Genomic DNA, 26915 nt, shown 5'->3' with positions numbered 1-26915 from the left:
GTACCTTACAGTTTTATGTAATAAAGATATAGGCTAAACTTAACCTCAAAGTGAAAAGTAGAAGACATTTGTGCATTACTAATTCCTACACCTTTACAAATTTCTTTCCTTTATTAAAAATAGGACACTTTAATAATAATAATAATAATAATAATAATAATAATAATAATAATAAAGCACTTACTGCTGAGGAAGGATGAATGTGAACTGGGCTTCCACGCCCATCCATTGTGCAAAACGTTCTCCCAACAGATCTAAGAACCAAAACAAATAAAACAAAATCAAAGGATAAAGAACAGTAAAACAATGAAATAAATAGACCACCAAGTCTAACAATGAACAATTATGTTTTACCACAAAGAGTGCTACAAACAGAAGTTTAAACTTTTTCAACTGTCACTATAACTTCTCTACCAACTCCTCTTAAATAATGATACAACTTCTCATTATATATAAACTAAACAGTCATTTCAGTTAAGTACAACATTTCTGGTCAATAATTAGTAATATTAACAGTAATATCATATTTGTGCTTTAAAGTTTCTAGAATGATTTTATAATAAAGCCTCAAAACAACCTGCAAGTTTTGAGAGCAAAGTACTTTTATTTAGAAGTCAAAACTGAGATTCAAATAAATCAACTAGTCTTCTAAAGATCACAGAGTTAATGTATAGTGAAAGCAAGTCCCAAACATAGGTCTTCTGACTTAAATACAATGTTCTTTATATAGTATGCTACATCTCTTTTTAAAGGGATAATTTTCACTATTCTAAAATCTGATAATTAGAACATTGCACCTATCATTTTTCTAATTCATGTTCTTAACTTCAAATTCCTATCCTCTTCTGGGGTGCCTGGGTGGCTCAGTTGGTTAGGTGTCTGCCTTTGGTTTAGGTGATGACTCCAGGGTCCTGGAACTGAGCCCCACATTGGGCTCCCTACTTGCCTGCCCCTCCTTCCCACTCCTGTTCTCTACCTCTTTCTCAAATAAATGAATAAAATCTTTAAAAATAACTCCTATCCTCTTCTATACTTCCCTACATAAATATTATTTGAAAGACTTGTCAAAATACTAGCCCTAGTTCAATTATCACTACAGATGATTTCCTATAATACTTTGTATATAGTCCCATTGTAACACAGATCAGACTGCATTATACTTGTTTACATACTGTACAGTACAAAAATCTTTTTAACTTGAATTATGTGAGTTAGTTGCCAACCTTATGCCCCATCATCTCCAAATACATGAGTGTACATTTCCTAAAATCAAGGACATTCTCTTGGGCATCTGGGTGGCTAGGTGGTTAAGCATCTGCCTTTGGCTCAGGTCATGATCCTGGGGTCCTGGGATCCAGTCCCACATCAGACTCCCTGAGGGGAGCCTGTTTCTCCCTCTGCCTACGTGTCTGCCTCTCTGTGTGTCTCTCATGAATAAATAAATAAAATCTTAAAAAAAAAAGAACATTCTCCTACATAAATGTAATACATAATACAACCATCAAAACCAGAGAATTAACACTGAAGGATGATTAACATCTAATCCTCAGATCCCAATGAAGTTTTATCCAAATGTCCTAATAATATCCTTTACAACAAAAGGATCCAAATCAGAATCAAGTATTAATTTTATTTTTCATGTCCCCTTAGTCTCCTTCATTCTGGTATATTCCCCAGTCTTTGACCTTCCTGATCTTGACAGCTTTTTTAGTAATAATTTTGTAGTATGCTCCTCAATTTGAGTTTGTTTGTTTCAAGATGATTAGATTTAGGTTATGTATCTTTGGCAGAAACATCACAAAAGTGAAGTTGTATTTTTCATTATATCCTTTCAGGAAGAATATGATTTCAATTTGTTTCATGACTGATAGTGTTCACTTTGATGGCTTGATTTGGGTAGCATCTGCCAGGCTACTCCATGAAAAAAGTTACTTTTTTCCTTTTCTCTTTGTAATTAATAAGAGTTTTGTAGAGAGGTGCACGTCTAATTCCATTTGTCATTAAACTTTTAATTTATTCATTTATTAATTTATATAACTACAGACCCATTGATTTCATGTTTTACTTAGTAGGCTATATAATCCATTACTATCATTATTTATTTTGATGCTAAAATGTCCTATATTGGATCAGCTGGGGACTATTCAAGCAAGTAGGTCCAGCATACTTCTAACATGCCCTCAAACTTGATTTACCTCTTCTTGCTTACTGATAAAATAAGATGTTCTGGGCTCATCTTGTACTTTCCTACCCCTATTTCTCCAAACAGTCCATTAGGCGGCAGATGGTTGTTTCAAGTCACAATCTGGGCACTAACTATATTCATTACTATTATGTTACTGCTCTCACTTCATCTCAGAGCTAGGATCTTGTATAAATGTAAATATTTACACACATACATATAAATATATATTATAAATATATACAGTAACATCTATTTTTATTCCTATATCTATCTATCCATCCATCTAAGTATATTGAAAACCATTAAGTTCACAATGATACCCTAAAATTCCAATCCAACACTACAGGGCTCATTCTCATTTTCTATTTTCTCCCTTTCAGTATTTCTAACTCCATTCACCATTCCTTAATATATTAAATTATGTGATCAATTCCTTTGTATATAATAAGTTTCCCATCATCACTATTGTTACCCCTTCCCCTAAGAAGATGCCCTCTCTCACTACACTCAGACTCTAAATGCAACACCAAACACCTCCCATATGAGTGCCTTCCCCATCCTGCTCAACTGCTGACACTCTACCCTGAGCTCTCCTTCCTCAGAGATGGCATGCTCACTCAACTTGTTTGTCTTTCAACCTCCACACAGAGCTACCCCTTGCAAGGAAACCCTTGTCATTCAACTTAGGTACTGATACCCCATTCTAGACAGCTGTCCTACAAACTCCCTCCTACCAAACTTGAGGTCCAATATCCCACTCTGAGCCACTGCAGCTCTCCCTTCACAAGTGACAATTATGGAGTCACTGTAATTGATGTCATCATAATCACGGAGCTTAAATAAATCATCAATCTTTAATATATTAAATAGTTCAACACTGTAGTCAAATACAGTAGTATTTCTTATTCATTTCTCAAGTTCATATTGCTTACCTTCGAGCTACATTTTTGAAATAGCCTGCACAAAGACATCTTCGTAGTACTTCATGTTTTGGGCCTTCAAAGGTCTCTCTTGGAAAATCACTTTGCTATAGAAATAATATATATATAGTGGTAATCTCACAGAATAATATGAAATAATCTTTCATTCTGAAAACTATACATTTCTAAAGACTTCTGTTTCTGGCCGGAATGAAGTAAGAGGGATCAGATTTGAGGCACCTGGAAGGCTCAGTTGTTTAAGCGTCTGACTCATGATTTCAGCTCAGGTCATGATCTCAAGGGTCGTGAGACTGAGCCCCACAACAGTCTCTGTGCTCAGTGCAGAGTCTACTTGTCCCTTTCCTTCTGCTCTTCCCCTTAATCGCTAGCTCTCTCTCTCTCAAATAAATAAATAACATCTTTTAAAAAAAGAGAGATCAGGGATCCCTGGGTGGCGCAGCGGTTTGGCGCCTGCCTTTGGCCCAGGGCTCGATCCTGGAGACCCAGGATCAAATCCCACGTCAGGCTCCCAGTGCATGGAGCCTGCTTCTCCCTCTGCCTGTGTCTCTGCCTCTCTCTCTCTCTCTCTGTGTGACTATCATAAATAAATAAAAATTAAAAAAAAAAAAATAAAATAAAAAAATAAAAAAATAAAAAAAATAAAAAAAGAGAGATCAGATTTACCCTTCTGCTTGAAACAACCAAAAATATATGAAATAATGATTTCCAAAGCACTGCATATCAAGCAATAAGAATAGTGATCCATGAGAAATAAATGAAGTGTAAGAAATAAATGAAATAAGTCCAATGACTGCCCCTGCTTACAGTCAACCTTGAGAGAGATTCTGGATGAAGGCTCAGGGAAGGAATAATCCATGTGGAACCTGGAGCATTATTCCCCCAGCTAAAGAAACAGGGCCGAGAATCCAGGAAGACCAAGATGGCTAGAATTTACAGGCCAAGAGTTCAGAAGAGAAGAGAACTTGACAGAGATAGGGCTCCCAGAAATTTACTGAAGGGCCTCCACAAGGGTTCAGCTGAGCACTGGTTAGCATATAAAAGTGAGGAAATTACCCAAGACAAGGAAAAGCATCTCTCCAAAGGATAAGAGGTAATAGTGCTTGGTACTTACATGCAGCTAGGAATGGGGCCTATTCCTACAAACCAGAGATCAGAACATCTCATAATTTCCTATAGTTTGGGGTACGGTATTCAGAGAATCTTGCTAAAATGCTACTCAAGGAAAGATTATTATAATAATTACCTGTTTAAGCTTCCTGATTAGTTCCCGAAGTTGAGCTTCAACACGAAATGCAGAAAATAAGCATCTCCAATGAATCCAATGTTTTTGGCACCACGAAGCTGGAGCTCCACTGCAAAACAAAAATAATGGTATCTTGAAAATACCTTCTATAAGTGAAAGTCTAACAGGGGCGTCTGGCTGGCTCAGTCAGTAGAACATGTGACTCTCGATTTTGGGTTCAAAATGAGTTCAAGCCCCACATTGAGCACAGAATTTACTTAAAAAAAAAAAAGATAGTTTAACATTCTCATACCTATTACAAAGCTAGAAACAAATAAGCAATAGTCAGTTTTTTTAATGAGATCTGTCCAATTACTGAGAAAGCACTTTAAAGAATTAAAGAATTTGAAAAAACTAATGTGTCTGAGTGAATTAAAAAATAATTTGTATGGTGCCTGGGTGGCTCAGTCTGTTGGGCATCTGCCTTTGGCTCAGGTCATGGTCCCAGGGTCCTGGGATCAAGTTCTGCATCAGGCTCCCTGCTCTGTAGGGGGCCCTGCTTCTCCCTCTCCATCTGCCTACTCCTTCCTCTGCTGTTCTCTCTCTCTGTGTCAAGTAAATAAATAAAATCTTTTAAAATAATTTGTAAATGAATTTCCTCTTATACATATATACTTTAACAAATGCCCAATTATTTTCTCATCCATGCTACTTCTACAGAACCAAAATTCTATAAGGTCACCTTCAGGAAAGGTTTAGGGAGAGAATGAAGAAGATAACTAATATTATATAATAAATGCCTACTTAGTAACAGTTACCTGGCATAGATAAATCTCACTTATGTTCACAAAAATAACTTGAGGTCAATAGTATCCCCACTGAACCTTACTGTCTAAAGTTACATAATAAATATGCATTGGAGCTATATTTCAAACAGACAATTTCTTAGTACATAGAACTATTTCACATACCTTGATTTGCACTGTTCAAAGATGACAGCTAAAGTTGCAAAGTCATTAAATCCTCCAGCTTTAGCTGCCAATTCTCTATGTCTTTGTTCTGCTTCCTTCTGGTACTCTGGATCAACTAAAATGACAATTGGAGAGACAATTTAGTTACACTTTATATCAAATGCCTACATTCGCTTTGTTTACTCAAGGTCAGAATCTGCTTCATCATCTACAGTGGAATAAGGTGGAACTATATTAACTCTTCGGGGTGAGGGGAACACCTCTAATTACTCCCATAACTTCTTTTCTTCTTTTCTTTTCTTGTGATGTATAAAAAAGCAATACTTTGGAGCAATTCACCATACTTTGGAGATTTAACCAGAATAGTAACAATAATTCTCCCAATATGCTTGCCTTTAAAATAGAATTTAGAATTTATTTTTTAAGTTTGTTTTGATTATAAGAGTAACCCATGTTCACAGTAAAAAGAAAGTATGCAGGAGTTCAGCATTCCCCCACTCTGTCACATTACCCATAAACCAATCCTCAAGGCTAACCACTGTTAAGTATCAATTGAATGTGTGTCCTTCAAGATATTTTCTAAGTATATACCAGCATATGTATATAGTGGTTTATTTTTACATAAATGGGTTATAAGTTCTGAAACTTCCTTTATTTAATAATAGCTTCTTGTCAGTACCTGTAGAATTTTTCATTCTCAAAATAGCTACATTGTATCCCCAGGGGTATAAGGAACATAACACAATTTAACCAGTCCCTATTTATCCAATTCCTAATTAAGGGCAATTAGACAGGACTATCCTATAAGCAGAACTGAACTACTAAAAGCTTTTTCTTTCCTTTTTTAACTTTATATTGAAGTAAAACATGTATGCAGAAAACAACCAGGTTATAATTGTACAGTTCAATGTTAACAAGCATAACATACCAATATACTCAACACTCAGATCAACAGTGTATTACTAGCATCCAGAAGCCCTCTTTTTGCTCTCCTTGCAATAACTACCTATACCCTCTACAAGTAATCATATCCTAACTTCTGACCTCATAGAAGGGTTTTCCTGTTTCTAAATTTTGTATAAATGTACTTTGTGTTTGATTTCCTTAGTTCAACGTTGTTTTTGAGATTTATCTGTTAGTGATTTTGACCCAATCCCACTCAGGATTCATATGCTCTCTGACTGCCCAAGTTCCCCACGTAATACTTTACCCAAGCTAAATTTGAGAGTCTCACTTTTTTTCAAAATTTCCTAGGGTTCCTTCATTCATTCTACCACATCATACCACAATTCCTATTGCTTTAATATACACATCACAACTAAATTTAGCATAAGCACCATATTGCCTGATACTAGAGAGCAGCACTTATATAGACTACTACGATGCAAATCTGCAAGGCAGCAGTTCCTGGTATTAGGAGGAAAGCAATCTGATTAAAGAAAACACTTATGAAGATAAAAAGTCTTTCATCCCAGGCTTTAAGTAGCTTCCACCCTTGTTACCTAGGTAACAACTGAGGGAAGCAGCTAGAGACAAAAGTAGTAACAATATGATTAATTACAGGCCATACAAACAGCCTTACCAAGATGAAAATACAATTCCCATTTCCTGAACCACTTAGGGAAACTGATTTTTAAGCCAAAACATTTCATTTCCAGCACTGAATCACCACTGCCCAAAAGGTATTATGCCAAAATTCAAATTGCACTACACTCATCACCGTGTTCTGGCTCCCAACACTAGGAGACACGCCTATTTATCAGGCAGGGGCTCTAGGGTCCCTGAATTGTGTTTCATGCTATAGAAATGTAGAGCACCAGATTCCTTGAACCCCTGGGCTATAAAGCCACAGAGAAGCTTCCCACTTGGCTCAGTTCTTTTCTCTGCCCCAGACAACCATTCAATTTGGCACCAGCATAATTTACACAGGTAGCTTACCATCTCTTACTAAAATGTCAGAGTAACTGCACCAACTTTTAGTGTAGATCACAATGTTAAGCTCAGCTCATATTTTGTGAAGATTAACTCTACCTGGTTAGTGTTGGATCCTTGTTGTTTAGTGTCTACTTGCTCACATTTTTAAAAATGTAGGATACTCTATGTCCATCATGAATAAATAAATAAGGGGGGGTGGTCCCTGGGTGGCTCAGCAGTTTAGCGCATGCCTTTGTCCCAGGGCGTGATCCTGGAGTCTCAGGATCAAGTCCCACATCGGGCTCCTGGCATGGAGCCTGCTTCTCCCTCTGCCTATGTCTCTGCCTCTCTCTTTCTGTCTATCATGAATAAATAGATAAAATCTTAAAAAAAAAAAAAAAAAAACATAGGATACTGGGACCCCTGAGTGGCTCAGAGATTGAGCTTCTGCCCTGGGCTCAGGGTGTGATCCCAGGGTCTTGGGATCAAGACCCACATCAGGCTCCCAGCAGGGAGCCTGCTTCTCCCTCTGCCTGTGTCTCTGCCTGTGTGTGTCTCTCATGAATAAATAAATAAAATCTTTAAAAAAAAAAATGTAGAAGCATATTGCTTCCCTGGCTGTCCACCTCACATTGATAGCTTCTCTCTGTCTCTGCTCTCTTTTTCCATTATTCTCAAAGTCAAGAGAACAAATAACATTTTTTTGTTCCTTTTCCCTGATTCTCCCCTAAAATAACCTAATTAATTGAAATTAAAAGAGGCAGAAGTCCCACAGTAAATTCAGGATATGTCTAGGAAAGTCAAAACCCATGTCACACATAGTTCCTACAATCTCAGCAAGTCTGTCCTTTAAACAACAGTCTGATTATTCATCTTTAATTACTTTCCAGTAGACATATCACTGTCTTTAATTTATTACTATTTCCCCAGATGGAATTCTATTATCAGTTTTACATCATGCAAATAGGTAGATGATACTGAAGCAAGAACTATAAGTAACAAGGTGAAGCAGCAAAACAAGGTTTTATCAGCTGAACTTCTCCATTTGGGAAGATAATTTGGTACTTTTCTAGAGAGCACTCCATCAGAAAACAAAACCATTTCACAGAAGATTTCTTTTTTTTTCTTTTTTCCACAGAAGATTTCAATAATAATAACAGTCCTCGGAGCTAACACATGAAGTGCCCTTTATTTCAAAAATATCACAATTAAAATAAACACTTTAGGAACAACCCAGTGTTGTTATTTTAAATTTGTTCCATTTTGAGGCAACGCTTTTTATCACCTAAAAAAATATTTAACAGCTCTTACTTCATTGTGTGACTTCTAAAGCAATATCTATACTAGCATTCTAGCAGATGTTGTATACAGTTTACTATAGCAAAAGACATCACTAAAAATGTTGACAGTATGATCATTTTGATGTTTATAATCTTAATGTTAGATGTTAGAATACTGCCCAGTTTTACCAGTAAGTATATAAAAAACTAAATTAGGTGGATCTACAAAGACCCAAGCCAGAAAGGACTGTTTAACCTATAAAGACTACAAATGCATGTTAGAAGCAGCTGGAAAGCCAATATACATTTTGGGTGTAACAAGATCTTAACAAGTCACATGCTCAAAAGCTGAAGCTGCATTTTGCAGCAGCTAAAGTTCTTAATGATTCAGGTTTTTAAATTAATTATATATTTATATAAAAACCATAGTATTTAAACATGAACAAAAAACTGATAGCAATTGTTATCTCTAGGACATGTTTAGTCCTTGGGTCTGATGAGAAGAAGACTTACTTTTCATTTAGTTCTCTGTGTAGTGTTTGAATTGAATTTTTAACTATATACATATATTGGAAATGGTGATGTGAGGAGTGGGTGAAACCTTTCTCCCAGAGAGACATCTGTTAAACTAGTCAATCACCAAAGACAATCATTCAAAGTCTCTGGAGACTGACTGAATCTATAGAATTCAATAAGAACAGAATGAAGGGGATCCCTGGGTGGTGCAGCGGTTAAGCGCCTGCCTTTGGCCCAGGGCGCAATCCTGGAGACCCGGGATCGAATCCCACGTCGGGCTCCCGGTGCATGGAGCCTGCTTCTCTCTCTGCCTCTCTCTCTCTCTGTGACTATCATAAATAAATAAAAATTAAAAAAAAAAAAAAAAAAAGAACAGAATGAAGGATCACATTTGAGTGGGAACTACACTCAACCCCCCCATAGCTTTGTGTGGAAGAGGGCTTAGCAGCCTGAACACAGCAGCCTTTCCCTTACCTCCAGCTCATTGCTCTATAAGAATAATCAAGGCTGAACAGCTAATGAATGAGGAACAGTAATGGCAGTGCTTACAGCTCTGTTTTGCAGAAGTGCTGTTCTAGTGAGTTCAGCAGCTGAGTGGTACCTCCCACCACTCTCAGTTTCAGAGAGCTATACCGGGTTTTTGTTTTTGTTTTTGGCAGCCAGTGAATATCCACCGATACCATCTCACCAAGCTTTGTGCTGAGGAAAATGTATACTGGGCAGTGGTGGTAACCAAAGCACCAGTTCCCTATCTCCCACTTCAAGCTTCTGCTCTACAGGGAGGATCTTGTTGGGGCAGCCCGTGAAGAGCAGATTCCCAATCAACTCCCAGCTCCTATTCCATAGCACAGAGGTTCTACCCATGAGAGGAAAGAGACAAGCATTGTTAAAAACCAGCAATACTTTACCCCTGCCAAGGTACCTAACTTTATTTGGATCAGACTATGGAATAATTAATGCCCCAAAGGCACTGTCAAAAACAGCAGAGCAATGAGCTACCAATCAGTGGAGACTAACAGCTTAAAGTGTTACCATTAGAAATTGAGGCAGATAGGCCAAAAACTTAATAGGAAGATCAGAGAAACGTGCTAAACCCATAATTGTCTTGATGTTCTGTAAGACTATGCAGATGCCCAAGGTTATACCTTCTGAGGAGATACAAAAGGTACAAAAAGGAGAGGCAACATTTGAGCTTCCAGTCTATGGTTGAACACAGGACAAACTCATAAACTCTGAACTGTGAAAACAGTCTCTAAACTACACAACACATATCCAACAGTAAAAGGTAAAAAATTCACTAACTTAAAAGTATTAAGTACAACCTCCAGCCAACAACCAGTAGCTGACTGCTGGCATTGAAATGTACAAAAAAGTATGAAAACTTCACTAAGTGGGGCTCAATAGTAGATATGGTTTTGGAAGAAGAAAGAATCAAAATATAGATCAAGAGAGATTATGCAATCTGAAGAATAAAGAAAAAAAGGAATGATGAAAAATGAGCAGCCTCAGAGAAATGTGGGACACCATTAAGCACACGAACATTTATTTGTATAATAGGACTGCCAGAAGGAAAGAAAAGAGGCAGAAACATTTTTAAGGCAATAGCTGAAAAATTCCAAAATTTGATGAAGAACATTAATCTACACATTGAGGAAGCTTAATGAACTCCAAGTAGGATAAAAGCAAAAGGACCCACAGACACATGATAGCCAATATACTGAAAGCAGCAAAAGGAAAATGACTTATTATGCACAAAAGAATCCCAATAAAATTAACAAATGACTTCTCATTAGATGTAATGGATGCTGGAGGACTGTGGAATGATTTATTTATTCACAGTCTTGAAAGAAATTGCCACCTAAGAATCCTATATCCAATAAAATAATCTTTCAAAATGAAGGCAAAATAAAGACATTCCCAGATAACAAAACCTAAAAGAATTAATTGCTTGCATACCTGATTTACAGGAAATAATAAAGGAAGTTATTCAGGCTGAAGGCAAGTGGCACCAGACAGTAATTTGAATGACACTGAAAAAAAGCACTGGCAAAAGTAAATATGTAGGTAAATGGAAAAGAAAATATTTCTTCTATTATGTTCCTTTAGTGATTTAAAAGAAACTGCATGAAATATTACCTATAAAATTGTATTGTTGGGTGTATTAATAGAGAAATGTAATAGATTTGACAATAACACCTCATGTATTACATATTTTTTTAAAAAAGAGACCTAGGGGGATCCCTGGGTGGCACAGCGGTTTGGCGCCTGCCTTTGGCCCAGGGCGCAATCCTGGAGACCTGGGATCGAATCCCACATCAGGCTCCTGGTGCATGGAGCCTGCTTCTCCCTCTGCCTATGTCTCTGCCTCTCTCTCTCTCTCTGTGACTATCATAAATAAATAAAAAATTAAAAAAAAATAAAAAAAATAAAAAAAATAAAAAGAGACCTAGGTCAGTATCTAAAGGAAAAAAAACCCTCAAACCTGTGCCTGACATAACAATAGAAAAGGCCACTGCTATTTTATAGTTACATTTTCATTATGTGGAATTTGGAGACACTGCTAAATCTCCTAGCTACACCTCAGTGCTTCAGGGGTAATTCACGTTTCATATCCATTAACATGACTAACATCAAGTGCTTCACAAAGGCAAGATTTAATCAAAAATATCTCACCAAATCAAAGCAAAGAATATAAGATATATTCCTGTTGGCTATATTATCTGAATATTCTAAAGAGTAAGACCTATGTTCATAGATACCTAAAGCCAAATATTAGACTAACAAAGAGAAGTCTCCTTTTTCCTTGAGGGCCTACAAATATAGGTCACTTTCAAATAATGTTTTCCTAAAGTGTAGGTCCCAAATAAAGGCCTTCAAGATACTAAAAACCAATTCAATGACCTGATAAAAAAAACAAAGAACACATAATTAAAACCTAAGACCTGAACAACCTAAAAAGTTAAAAAGTTGAGAAAATAATCCATCCACACACAGAAGATTCTAAATAAAAATTTTAAAATCAGGGACACCTAGGTGGCTCAGTCTGTTGAGCATCTGACTCTTGGTTTCAGCTCAGGTCATGATCTCAGGACCACAGAATCCAGTGAGCCCTGTGATGGCCTGTGTGTTCAGTGCAGACTGTGCTTGAGATTCTCTCCCTTTCCCTCTGCCCCTCCCCTCTGTTCCCACATGCTTTCTATTTCTAAAATAAATAAAATCTTAAAAAGAAAAAAAATTTAAAGCCAATACCTGGCCTTCTACTTCCAGTACTGGAATAGACTTAATTTTTCATTTCTTCACAACTTCTTTCAAAGACATATGAAAGTTTAAAGGAATATTATAATACTGTATTTGAAGTTTATAAGGTACTAAATGTAATATATATGACAACAATAGCACACATGATGGAGGAATGAATAGAACTAAATTGTTGCAAGGTTTTCTATATTTTACATGAAGCAATAAAATATTCATTGAGTAAACTGTGATTAAAGATGTAAATTATAAGCCCTCAGCAAGGAGACTAGCAACAAGAATAAAGGGTTCAACACAATCCCTATCAAAATTCTAGCAGACTTTTTCTAGAAAAACCTGGTATGCTGATTCTAAAATCTTTATAGAAATGCAAGGAATATGGAATAACCACAAGAGTATCAAAAAAGGAACACAATGGGATCCCTGGGTGGCTCAGCGGTTTGGCACCTGCTTTTGCCCCAGGGCGCGATCCTGGAGACTTGGGATCGAGTCCCGCGTCGGGTTTCTGGCATGGAGCCGGTTTCTCCCTCTGCCTGTGTCTCTGCCTCTCTCTTTCTATGTCTATCCTGAATAAATAAATAAGTCTTAAAAAAAAAAAAAAGGAACACAATGTTGAAAGACTTACAATGTCTGATTTCAAAATTTATCATAAAGCTATTTAATCAACACTAAGTGGCACTGACATAAGGATATACAAACAGATAAATGAATAAAATAAAGTCCAGAAAGAGTCATATATATATACCCATAGATTTTTCTACAAAGGTAACAATGCAGTTCAGTGGGGGAAAGAAATCTTTTCCATAAATGTGCTGGAATAAGTGTATATTCACAGAGGAAAAAAAAGTACCCTAGACCTCAACCTCATACCATATACAAAACTTAATTTCAGATGGATCACTGTACTAAACTTTATTAAAAGCTAGATACTGTAGAGCTTTTAGGTAAATATCCATAGAAATATGAGAGAGAAATATATTTTCACGATCTTGGGGAAGGAAAAGATCTTTTAGCAGTCAGAAAGTAGTAACCACAAAAAATAGTAACAGATGTATTAAACTTCTCAAAATTCAAAAGCGCCCCTCATCAAAAGCCACTGTTCAGAAAGTAAACAGAAAAGCCCAGAGTAGGAACAACTACATGCAACTCATACCTACCAAATAACTTGTATCCAGAGTAAATTAAAAACTCTGAGATTCCATAATTTTTTAATAAATTTAAAGTATGGGTAAAATATTTTAACAGACAATTCACAAAGGAAGACAGACAAATGGCCAATAATCACATGAATGTATAAAAATATTAGTTAGCAGGAAAATGCAAATTAAACCATAAGGAGGGATCACCAATATATAATAGAATGTATAAAATAGAATAGAATGTATAAAATTAACTGACAGGCAACATCAAATGTTGAGGAAGACGTAGTACAAACTGAATTCTCAAACACTGCTGATGGAATTTTAAAATGGCATGGCCATTTTGAGAAAAGGGTTGGCAATTTCTTTTCTTTTTTTTAAAGACTTATTTATTTTAGAGAGAGCAAGTGAGAATATAAACAGGGGGAGGGGCACAAGGAGAAAGAGAATCCCAATCCCAAACCAACTCCCCACTGAGCCTGAAGCCCAACACAGGGCTCCATGAGGGAGGGAGGAGGAGCTTGATCCCACAACTCAAGCTGAATGGGAAACACATGCCTACTCAATACTGTAGCAATTTGTTTCCTAGGTAGTTAACTAAGAGTAATGAAAATATACATCTATAAAAAACCTAGACAGGAATATTCAAAACAGCTTTTTTTTTTTTTAAGATTTATTTTTTTGAGAGATAGTGTATACACTCGCAAGAGAGTGAGGGTGAGAGGAGTAGAGAAGCAGGGAGAGGGACAAGCAGACTCTGTGCTAAGCCCCAGAGCCCAACTCCAACTCGATCTCAAGACCCTGAGATCACAACCTGAGCCAAAACCAAGAGTCCATGGCTTAATGGAGTGTGCCACCCAGGAACCCCTTAACAGCTGTATTTATAAATAGCACCAAATAAGAAACCATTCAAATGTCTATCAATAGAATATTGGTAAAAACTAATTGTAGTATGTCCATACAGTGGAATTACTATTCAATAAAAAGAACAAAGCACTAATAAATACAACATAGATCAATCTCATTACATTATGTTGACCAAAAGAAGCCAAACACAAAAAAAGTACATATTATATAAGTCCATTTACATGAAGTCTCAGAAAAGCCAAACTTAAAAAAAAAAAAAATCGAGAAGTGGCTAACTGGGGGGAGGTGGGATAGCTAGATTCTGACTGCAAAGGGGTATTGAGGAAATTTTCTGGAGTGATAAAACTGTTCCATACCTTTTTTTTTTTTTAAAACTGTTCCATATCTTAACAGGAGTATGGGTTATATGGGTGTGTGCACTTCGCAAAACTAATTGAATTAACAACTTTCATACGTTTCAAGACATGTACATTTTACCTCAAAATAAAAACTGTTAGCAGACATTGGTATATCTGAGGAATCCTAAAACTACTTTTGTATATTCTAGTGACAATGGACAATTAGAATATGGACTCTGGACTAGATAATAGTATTGTGTCAATATTAAATTTCCTAATTTTGGTAAATGGACTATGGTTAAATAAGAGATTGCCCTAATTCTTAGTAAATATGCATATCAATATTTTGTGGTGAGAGTGTAATATTCTCAAAACGTTCCCTTTTTTATTCTAAAAAAGAAATAAAATGCATACATATAGAGATAGAGAAAGAAGAAAAGAATAACACAAATATAGCAAAATACTAAAAACTGCTGAAACAAGGTAAAACATATAAAGGAATTCTTTACTATTCTTTCAACATTTCTGTAAGTTTAAAATTTTATAATATTAAATTTTATAAAGGTAATTAAAAATTAAAAAACTAACGCCAGGGGATCCCTGGGTGGTTCAGTGGTTTGGCTCCTGCCTTTGGCCCAGGGCGCAATCCTGGAGTCCAGGGATCCAGTCGCATGTCAGGCTTCCAGCATGGGGCCTGCCTCTCCCTCTGCCTGTGTCTCTGCCTCTCCCTCTCTCTCTCTCTCTCTCTCTCTCTCTCTGTGTCTATCATGGATAGATAAATAAAATCTTAAAAAAAAAAAAAAAAAAAAAAAAAAACTAACACCAGAGTGGTTTCATCTATTTAAAAATTCCAAAGAGGAAAAACAGCTCCTTTTTCTGGCCTTACAAGACTATTAGACTGGATCACCCTAATCTAATCTAATTCCCTGAGTTTACAAATGAAGAATGAAGTCCAGAAAAACTAGGCCAATAGTCAGATAATTAGGTTTCAGGGAGTCAGGTTAGAACCCTGGTCTCTTGACTCTCACTTCAACACTCTATAATAGTTTTTAGAGCATCTTTGGCTTTGAAAACCAGCCAAACTTACTTATTTACTCACTTTTTAAGTTTATTATTAAAGGATAGCTGACAAACATGCTACATTAGGTTCGGGTGCACAACATACCAATTCAACGATTCTTTACATTATTCAATGCACGACAGTAAGCATACTTCCTATAAAACATTATTATAATACTACTGACTGTATTCTTATACTGTACTTCTCATCTCCATTACTTATTTATTTATAACTGGAATTTTGTTTCTCTTAATTCCATTCACCTATTTCACCCACCCCCCTACCCACCACCCAGCCAACCTTACTTACTGCATATATAGTCTTCGCTAGAAAAAAAATAATTGTATATTACTAGAACCAAAATTCTGACACTTAAGACTACAATCTAGAAAGTGAGAGGGAAAAAAAAGACTACAATATATTTGAGATAGGCAGCACATGGATTAAACCAGAGTACTTTTATAGAAAAATGTATCCTCCATTATCGTCTTAGCAATAAATAAACCAATCTGGACACAACACTCAGCCTATAAAGGGATATGGCCAGTATGATAGCACATACTATTGTTAGCCTTGGCTGCAGGCAAGATACACTGTCTATTCCAAAGCTTTTTTAAAATTAATTAATTAATTGGGGGCAGGGGACAGAGGCAGTGGGAAAGAGAAAATCTTAAGCAGGCTCCATATGCAGGGGCTTGATCTCACAACCCTGAGATCATGACTTGAGCTGAAAACAAGGGTCAGAAGCTTAACTCACTAAGCCACTCAGGCTCCCCCCAGAGGCTCTTTAAAAAAAAAATTGTGATCCTCTCCACTCCCATTAGGAGAAAATAAAGCTGATGAAGTAAGGTGTGTCCCATACTGACACACCAAGAAAGGAAAGAAGTAGAAGTTTAAAGACATTAGAAATCTCAAAATAATTCTTTGGATACAACGGCTGAACTTCCATTTCTTTTGAGTCTAGGGAAGAAAAGTTAATATATTACTAATGTACTATAACAGGGCAAAGTTCCACTATACTATCTTCCTTTACCAGTGAAAGGAAATTAACTCTCAGCCAGGAACATTATCAACTCTCTATTTCAAGCAGCTCAGTTAAAGGATAACAAAATGTAAAATTCGTTTATCCTCAGTTCCATCCCTCATAGGGCTAGATATATGGGAATAAAAAATGCCAGTCAATCACTGGAGAATCTAAATAAATGGAGAGATATTTCATGTACTTGGATAAGAAGGCTCAATAACTGTCAAGGTATCAGTTCTTTCCAGCCTGACTTACAGATTCAACATAATCCCACCCAGGTAAAGGACCAGCAACGTATTTTATGGATATCAACAATCTGGGTGTAAAGTTTATATAGAAAGGGAAAATAGCCAAAACAATATTGAACTGTTTTGGAAGGGCAAAGTCAGAGAACTGACCCTATCCAACTTCAAGAGTTACTACAAAGCTCCAATAATCAAGACAGTGTGGTACTGACAAAACAGGAAAAGAGATCAATGGAACAGAATACAGGACCCAGAAACAGACCCACACAAATACAGTTAAATGATCTTTAACAAGGAAGAAAGGCGTTTCAATGGAAAAAGGATAATCTTTTGAACAAATGGGGCTAGAACAAATGGACATCTAATTCCTAGAGAATAACATGGGAGAAAACCTAGAGGATGTGATAGAGGATGCTGATAACTTTCCAAATACAGCACCAAAGGCACGACCTGTGATAGAAGTAACTGAAAACTAGACTTCATTAAAATTAAAAACTTCTGCTCTATGAAAGACAACATCAAAAGAATGAGAGGACAAACTACAGACTCAGAAAAATATTTGCAAAAGACATACCTGATAAAGAACTGGTATCTGAAATGTACAAAGAACTCTTAAAGCTCAACAATAAGAAAATTAATTAATTAATTAATTTATTTATTTATTTATTTATTAGTATCCAATTTTTAAAAGATCTGGGGGCACCTGGCTGGCTTAGTTAGTAGAGCATGCAACTCTTGATCTCAGAGTTCTAAGTTTGAGTTCCATGTTGGGTGCAGAGATTACTTAAAAATAAAATCTTTAAATAAAATAACATAAGAAAATGAATAGACCTGAATGGACACTTCACCAGAAAAAGATCTACAATGGCAAACAAGCATATAAGAAGATGGTTAGGGCAGCCCGGGTGGCTCAGCGGTTTAGCGCCACCTTCGGCCCAGGGTGTGATCCTGGAGACCCGGGATCGAGTCCCACGTCAGGCTCCCTGAGTGGAAGCCTGTTTTTCCCTCTGCCTTGTGTCTCTGCCTCTCTCTCTCTGTGTCTCTCATGAATAAATAAATAAAATATTAAAAAAAAAAAAAGAAAAAGAAGAAGAAGATGATTAACACCGTATGTCATCAGGGATCTGCATGGTAAAACAAGATACCAGTATACATTTATTAGAATGGTCAAAATCCAAAACAATGACAATACCAAATGCTGGTGAGAATGTGGAGCAACAGGAATTCTCAGACTCATTGCTTATAAGAGGGTTTGGGGGTTTGGGGGAAGGGATGTAGGGATAAATAGGTGGAGCACAAGGGATGTTTAGGGCAGTGCGATTATTTAGTATATTACTGTAATGGTGGAAATGTTTCATTACAGATTTGTCAAAACCCAAAGAATATACAATACAGTGACCCTTTAAGTAATCATAATGTATCAATACTGGCTCATCAATAATAACAAATGTACTACATGAACAAAAAAATGTTAATAATGAGCAAACTGTGTGCATCTGTACTTATCCTCAATTTTTCTTTAAACCTAAAACTGCTCTAAAAAATAAAGTCCATTATTTTTTAAATAAACTTCTTACCAGGTCTAATGAAGACATTTTCCACAGACAACATTGCTGCTATTGGAAGTAGTAGATCTTCACAATCCAGAGAAGCAGCCTTTATTACTGCACATGTCAGATGTGGAGGGAGAGGAAATTCCACCATAGACAAACCCAATCTGGTCACATGGCCACTCCTTAAAAGAAAGAAAAAGTTCTTAAGTCTTTCTACCTTGAGAGAGTACAAAGGAAATGTTCATCTTCAGAAAGATCAGATACAGTTTATATTACCTTAAATCAAATCCAGAAATTCAATTCAATATAAGAAACATGACACATTGATCATTGGTAAAAGAAAACGTTAAGATGATATGTTCCCTGCTTTCAAGGGCCAATACATCCAAAAAATAAGCAGTGAGGCAGAATAAAGTACATTAAAAAAAAAAAAAAAAAGACACAAAATGCTACAGAAGCATAGAAGATGTCCTCCAAGAAATCAGAGAATAATTACCAAATCTTTCCCCATCACACAATCATGAGAACCAAGACTATGGCTCTCTTATTATTTAGATATATACTCAGCCTAATGCCTGGCATTGAAATTATACTCAAAAATTACTGTAAATGGGACGCCTGGGTGGCTCAGTGGTTAGGAATCTGCCTTTGGCTCAGGGTGTGATCCTGATTTAGCGATTGAGTCCTATATCGGGATCCCTGTGAGGAGCCTGCTTCTCCTTCTGCCTGTGTCTCTGCCTCTCTCTGTCTCTCTCATGAATAAATGAATAAAAGCTTTAAAAAAAAATTACTGTTAAATAATACCAGATATAACATAGTTTACCATGTAATTTTTAAATTCAGAATTATGGCAAAGAAAAACTGAGGAAAAATGCTAACTTCATATAAAATAATCCATTCAATTTAAACAAATCATTTTCTACTGATAAAGGAAACTATTAAGAACCCTATTTTAAAAAGATTGAGGAGATGCCTGGGTGGCTCAGTCAGTTAAGCATCCGACTCTTGATTTTGGCTCAGATCATGATCTCAGGGTCATGGGATCAAGCCCTGCATCAGGCTCTATACTCAGCATGGAGTCTACTTGTCCATCTCCCTCTGCTCCCCTGGCTTGTGCCCACGTGCACACACTCTGTGTGTGTGTGTGTGTGTGTCTCTCTCAAATAAATTAAATTAAATTAAATTAAATTAAATTAAATTAAATTAAATAGAAACTGGGGTACCTGACTGGCTCAGTAGGTAAAGCATGTGATTCTCAATCTCAGGGTCATGAGTTTGAGCCTCATGTGTGGCACAGAGTTTAATTAAAATAAAAATTAAAAATTAAAAAAATAATAAAATGAAACAAAGAAATTAAGATCTGCTATGGTTGGTTTTGTTTTTGTTTTACCTGTCAATAGCATCACACTGGTAAAGTTGTTTAAGAGCTTCCAAAATAAGTCTCTCATTAGGTGGATCCAAATAGGGAAACCTGTGTGTTTAAATGAGATATGAGTGAGATTCCATTTTTTGACCACTGTAAGATTTTATACAGACTTGAAAATTTCTTTAAAAATTTTTACTTGATCTATTTTCAAGCCCTCTTCTCTCTTTTTTTCCTAAGCATTCTGATCATGAGCAGCATTCAACAAAGGAAGAAACTGTTTTTTCTGAATCACACTCTTTTTTTTTTTAATTTTTATTTAAATTCTAGTTAGTTAACATACAGTACAATATTAGTTTCAGGAGTAGAATTCAGTACTGAATCACACTCTTCTATTTAATTCAAGAAGCATTTCTTTTTGATTCCCCCTTAGCTAGAACACTCACTCATTCTTCTCTGCTTATTCTAATCCTGCCCCATTCTTCATAGCCAATGTCAAATCTACTCTGTTCTGTAAACCACAGCTTTTATTATACAATTTTATTATAAACCAGTGGAGAAAAATCAATTGAATGTGGGCAAACATTACAATTAACAGTACTTTAGCATGGCTTTTAATAAAATGGTTAAGTATAGCTGATTAATTTTACCATATTTGCTTTACGTATATTCTTATTTTCTCCTGAATTATCTGAAAACAAGTTGCAAATACAATGCCAATTCACCCCAAAATACTTCAGCATGCATCCTCTGAAAATAGACAATTTAGAAGCATTTGGGTGGTTTAGTCAGTTGAGTATCCCACTCTTGATTTTGGCTCAGGTCATGATCTCAGGGTCCTGAGATGGGGCCCACATCTGGCTCCACAATCAGCACGGAATCTACTTAGGAATCTTTCCCTCTTCCTCTCCCTCCCCCTTTTCTCCTCCCCCCACCCACATGCACACTAGCTCTCTCTTAAATAAATATCTTTGAAGATAAAGATATTCTCTTAATAACCACAAAACTATTAGTGAACATAAGACAATAATATTCACAAAGGGTGGCATATAACCAAGCATGAACATTTACATACATATTGTATTATTAAGAACAATAATTACTTAATACTCTCTGCACTGGATTACTTTTTCCACCGCAAGTCTTAGATGATTAAGTCATCTACTCCAACTTCTCACCTTGAAAAACTCCAACAAAGGACAAAAGGTCCAATACCTTACACAAAAGTCCATCCAAGGATTCACAGCTCTACTTAAAAACAAATAAACAAAAATCTCGTAGACTGTTCTATAATCAGTTTTCCTACAACTTGCACCAACAAGTCCTGGTATCTTCTAGAGCAAGAGTCGACAAACACTTTCTGTAAAAGGCCAGATAGTAAATAGTTTAGGTTTTGTAGGCCATATGGTCTCTGTCACAATTATTCAGCTCTGCTGTTGTAGCAAAAGCAGCCATACTTGAATGAATATGCATGGCTGTGTTCCAATAAAATTTTATTTACAAAAACAGCCAGTGAGCCTGGACCATAGTTTTCGACCCCTGTCCTAGAGCAATACCAAACTAGTCAGCTTCCTCTTCTATATGAGAGCCCTTTCAGATCTGCTAAAAAAAAAAAAAAAAACAAAAAAACAAAAAACCTATCATTATTTTTCTCCCTTATTTACCAAATTTGTCAAGCACTCTTTGTATTATTTGCTTTCTAAGAGTGCTTCCTTTGGCAGCACATATACTAAAAAATATTTGCTTTCTAAGAGACCCAACATACCTAATTATCATCTTTCAGAAACACTCTAGCTTGTCAAAATTCTCATAAAATGTGAGGATATCCAAAACTGAACTCCAAATGTAGAGTGACCAACAGGAATGCTATAATTCCAGTCATCTGGATATTGCAATCTATTAATTAAAGTTTATGCCAGTAGGAATTTTTTATTGTTTTCTTAACAGAATAGTAATTGCAAGCTCATACTAAGTTCTGGTGATCTGATAATTTCAGATCTTTCCCACGTGAATTTCCTTAATGTATAACCAAAACACAGGATATAAAATGTAATCTTTCAGACTTTTGCTTGTTGATTTTTGTCCAAGGTTCTGGCTTATTGAGATCATTCTAAATCTTCCGGTTTTAATCAACTACTAATTAGATATCTAGACATTTTCCAAAAATCTGATAACCATGATTTTAATATCTTTAATAGTTTTATTGAAATGGTCATGAGGAAAGAGCAAAGTTCAGCATACTATCAGCCAAACTTCCATCTAGGCTATGCTAAGCCATTAATCAATACATTCTGGATTTAGCTATTAGGCAACTATAATCAGCAGTACTGTCATCTTATTCACAAAGATGTCAAATATAATCTTATTATATACTGTGTAGAAAACAAGAGATATATTAGGTTATTGTTCAATAAATTCTTATGGTACACCCATTATGTGGACTAGTTTTGTCCTCAAACTGAAAAGAAAATCGTTTATTTTAACATATTCTTCATGAACCAGTTTGAGCCATACAGATTATTATAAATCACCATCAAATTCTCTAAAACCATTTTTCTAATAAACTAAGCTAGAATTTGCTAAAGATCAATTTCAAACATACTGGGTAATTATTTCCAGATTCCACCCTTTTCCTAAATAAAGACGTCAAAAATTGTATTTCTCACAATTTTCTGGCAACCTATTCTGCATAATTTCTCTTAGATAACCCTAAATCTGCAAGTTTTTAGTACTATGGAAATAATGTATAAAGCCTCAAGACACTCATTTATGGTCATTAGGTTTTATCTTATTTCCTAATCCATCGTGGTCATCAATTCCTTACCTAGACTTGTTCTTATCTTTCTGATTTTAAAAACATTCTTGATAGAGAAAAAAGAAGCAAGACAATAATTGAAAAGCTCCATTTTCTTTTTTTTTTTTTAAGATTTTATTTATTTATTTATTTGAGAGAGTGAGAGAGAAAACAGAGGGAGAAGGAGAACAGACTCCTGCTGAGCAGAGAGCTGAACCCCCAGGACCCAGAGATCATGACCTGGGCCAAAGGCAGACTCTTAATCAACTAAGCCACCTAGGCACCCCTAAAGCTCCATTTTCCTTCTGTCATCTATGAGTACTCTACCATATATCCCAAATACTGGCTCTATTTTTCCTTATACTACACACATATTAAAAAGAGAGAGGAGGGAGACACTCAGCTGTTTCAGTTGGTGGAGTATGTGACTCTTGATTTTGGAGTTTTGAGTTTGAGCCCCACACTCAGTGTAGAGGTTACTTAAAAATAAAATCTTTTAAAAAAGAGAAAGAAATCTTTTGTTTGTTTCTAGCATTTTGGAACTTTTAGTTAACATTCTAAGTCTTAAAACTTAAGATGGAAAAATAACTCAATGCAGATGATATTAAGTAATTATGATTCCTACTTTTTAAATATATTCTTAATTATATGCCACTCTCAATATTCTTTTTTTCTAATACATGTTTATTCTTGATTATATGTTGCTTTGTAATTATATTATTCACAAAAATAATAATATTATGAATGTTATTTTAAAACCTAGGTTCATCTGAAAGCTTTCTGTTTAGGGATTTGGATTTCTTCAAATGATCCTTCTTTCTCATTGGAATCATTCATGATTACAGTTAGAATTTCATATATTATATGGTTTCCTCTTTTTAAAATCTATGTTCTCATTTAGAAAATATCTACTCTTAAACTGTCCAAAATATATTTTAATTGGCTTTCCAAGAGTATACAATACATATTTGGGTACGCCTAGTAATTATTTTCCTACTTATGAATTTAAAGAATGCATGGTCACCTTCTAAGGTTTCTGACAGTTTCACATTCGCAGTCAATTTAGACTAAAATTAAAATTCAGGGACACCTGGGTGGCTCAGCAGTTGAGCATCATGCCTTCAGCCCAGGGCATGATCCTGGAGACCCAAATAAAATCTTTAAAAAATAATAAATTAAATTAAATTAAATTAAAATTCATCATTTCCTTTACCATGTATAATATGAAATTTCAAGCCCCTACAACAATGTTCTATCCTATGCCAATTAATTATATAGTTTAACATTTGAGTAATTTAACAGTTGTTCCATTCTTTGTTTCATGTGTCTGAATCTTATTTCCCTAACATAAGTTAAGTTTAGTAAAAGCAAAATACTACCACAGAGTATTACTCTATCTCTCAAAGTACTTGGTACAATGCTGGTCATACAAAAGATGCTACCAGAAAACCAGTTTCTGATTGGAATAAAGGTCATTATATATCTTCCATTACAGATGAACAGTGGTCACTAAATGATCCAAATAAACATCAGCATGAATATTTAGGCCAAGGTTAAAACAAGAACAAGGAATCAAATCACAGGAAAGCATTGCAAAGAAGCCTTTTATTTGGGTTTAGCTAAACCTCAAAATGAAAGGGATGTAAGAGTCAAATACTTCAAATGAATTCTGAGGAATAACATGGCTCCATCCTAACAAATTTTTCTTTTTTCAAATTGTCTACATACCTTATAACATCGTGTATGGCAAGGCACTTTAAGGTCAGAACTACAGATGTCAAACTAGTTCTCTTAATCTCAGGGATCACATGGTCAGGCATACACTGGTTCCAAAAATCTTTACTATAGATCCGAAAGCATTTTCCTGAGGAAGTCCTGCCAGCTCGGCCACTTCGCTGTAACGCCTCACTCCTTTAGAAGCAGAAAAAGAGAAGTCCCCAAAACATACTGTAAATTTCCTAAGTAGTTAACATCATACCCCTAAAACAGTTAAAAATTATCTATCAAGTTGTTTTTTGAACAAAAAAAGCTTGACATAGAAACTTACTTTGAAATTGGAACCACCTCCAGGATGTCCAACCCTAATCTGGGATTGTGATTTAACTGCTTCACAAAGCCACCATCTACCACATATCTAAGAAAAACGAAAACCAGTTAAGTTTCTAGAAAATAAGACTTGATTTTTAGCTACTTTGGATTCTCCTTTTCTACCAAACTAACAACTACATGATGACTTTTATATTAAACGTAAAGCCTAAAAGTCAAGAAATGAGAATACCTGTACATCACTAATGGAAATGTACAATGATTAAGCCAAAGTGCAAAATGGTTTGAAGCTTCCTCTAAATGTTAAACACAGAACCACATGACCCAGAAATTGCATTCTTAAGTGTGTCTCAAAAGAACTGAAACAAGTACTCAACCAATATTTGTAGGCATATTTTTGTAGAAGCACTATTCATAAGAGCCAAAAGGTAAAAATAATCTAAATGTCTATTAACTATTAAAGGATAAATGGATAAACAAATTATGGTATACACATACAATAGGATATTATTCAGCCATTAAAACAAATAAAGTGTTGATACATGCTACAGTGTGGATAAACCTTGAAAGCATAAGTGAAAGAAGCCAGACACAAAAGGTCACATACTATATGACCATTCATATGAAATATCCAGAATAAATCTCCATAAAAACAGAAAATAGGTTGGTGGTTGCCAAAGGCTGGAATGGAGAGGAGCATAGGGAATAACTGCTTAAAGGATACAGGGTTTTACTTTGGAGCAATAAAAATGTTTTAGAAGTAGAGATAGTGTTAGTGTTTATACAACACTATAAATGTATTAAATACTGATTGTTCACCTTTAAATGTTAATTTTACATTATGTGAATTTCTCCTCTAAAAAACAAACTTACAAGACACATCTAGACCACTCTAATAGGTTCAGAACCTAATTCCAGGTAGCCTTTAACAATAGCATTTAAATCAATAAAACAGAGAACAAGTCAGGTAAACAACTAAGTTAGGAATAGAAGTAAGTCTACCATTCACTAAAGGAACATTCCAAATATTATTTGGAATATTATTATAAATAATATATATATATATTATAATATATTATAAAAATATTTAATGACTTTTGTCTTTACTGGAAACAGAAAATTAAGAGGTTAACCTACTCTGAAGAAATGACAGCCCTTAGTGAAATATTTATTTTTAAAGTAAAGGAGAAAAGCAAAGGAAATTAAATTTCCTCTCAGATCCAGGTGATCATTTTACCCAAAAGAAAGATAAAGGATCTTTGAGGGATCCCTGGGTGGCGCAGGGGTTTGGCGCCTGCCTTTGGCCTAGGGCGCGATCCTGGAGACCCAGGATCGAATCCCACATCGGGCTCCCAGTGCATGGAGCCTGCTTCTCCCTCTGCCTGTGTCTCTGCCTCTCTCTCTCTCTCTCTCTCTCTGTGACTATCATAAATAAATAAAAATTAAAAAAAAAAAAAAAAAAAAGAAAGAAAGATAAAGGATCTTTGAGATTTAGGTCTAGTCTTCCTGTGGCAAACAGACAGACTTTTAGTTAAAGACACAAAATATACTGGATAAAAGATAAATATCCAAAAGGACTGTGGTTCAATAGGGCAAAAGAACTTCACATTAACTATCAGTCTAGACTTAAAATTTCCCAGTGTTTCTCCATTAAGTATACTCAAAAATTTGATGGCATCATTGATTACATTAAAAATAAGAGACTCACATCATAGTTCATTTCACAAAAAGGTGAGAAAAGTGAGCAACAGTACCTTCAGCTAAACACTTGGATATACAACACTTAACTCCACCAAGTGCAGGTGCCAGGTGAGAAAGAAATATCAAATCATCTTAGATATATGCTGATAATGAGTATAGAAAAACAGCTTTGTGTTTTTTTTGTTTTTTTTTTTTTTTTATGATAGTCACACAGAGAGAGAGAGAGGCAGAGACACAGGCAGAAGGAGGAGCAGGCTCCATGCACTGGGAGCCCGATGTGGGATTCGATTCCGGGTCTCCAGGATCGCGCCCTGGGCCAAAGGCAGGCGCCAAACCGCTGTGCCACCCAGGGATCCCAGAAAAACAGCTTTGGCTTTCTATTCAATGAATAATGAAACCCATAAAGCATGACACATAATCTTAAATTTGGGAAGAGAAAGCTACAAATTGCCAAGTTCAAGTAGTTAAAAGTATGATCAAGAATACTACGTGTAGGGCACC

General features: G+C 35.6%; 1 protein-coding gene across 1 annotated transcript in view; it reads right to left on the bottom strand.

The window, feature by feature from the left end:
• The window catches only part of DHX40 (DEAH-box helicase 40), a 47725-nt gene that overhangs the window by 4342 nt on the left and 16468 nt on the right, over positions 1–26915 (bottom strand). Inside the window, exons 9-16 of the mRNA XM_038547955.1 lie at positions 24715–24801; positions 24396–24578; positions 19901–19981; positions 18535–18692; positions 5320–5434; positions 4370–4478; positions 3118–3212; positions 185–254 (exon numbers count right to left, since the gene is read on the bottom strand). Of these exons, the coding sequence (XP_038403883.1) occupies positions 185–254; positions 3118–3212; positions 4370–4478; positions 5320–5434; positions 18535–18692; positions 19901–19981; positions 24396–24578; positions 24715–24801 (898 nt within the window). The remainder of the gene's footprint in view (positions 1–184; positions 255–3117; positions 3213–4369; positions 4479–5319; positions 5435–18534; positions 18693–19900; positions 19982–24395; positions 24579–24714; positions 24802–26915) is intronic.

This window comes from Canis lupus, chromosome 9 (assembly GCF_011100685.1).
Source record: "Canis lupus familiaris isolate Mischka breed German Shepherd chromosome 9, alternate assembly UU_Cfam_GSD_1.0, whole genome shotgun sequence".
Taxonomy (NCBI): domain Eukaryota; kingdom Metazoa; phylum Chordata; class Mammalia; order Carnivora; family Canidae; genus Canis; species Canis lupus.
The sequence above is the reverse complement of the archived record's forward strand: the minus strand, read 5'-3'. Positions and strand labels throughout refer to the sequence as shown.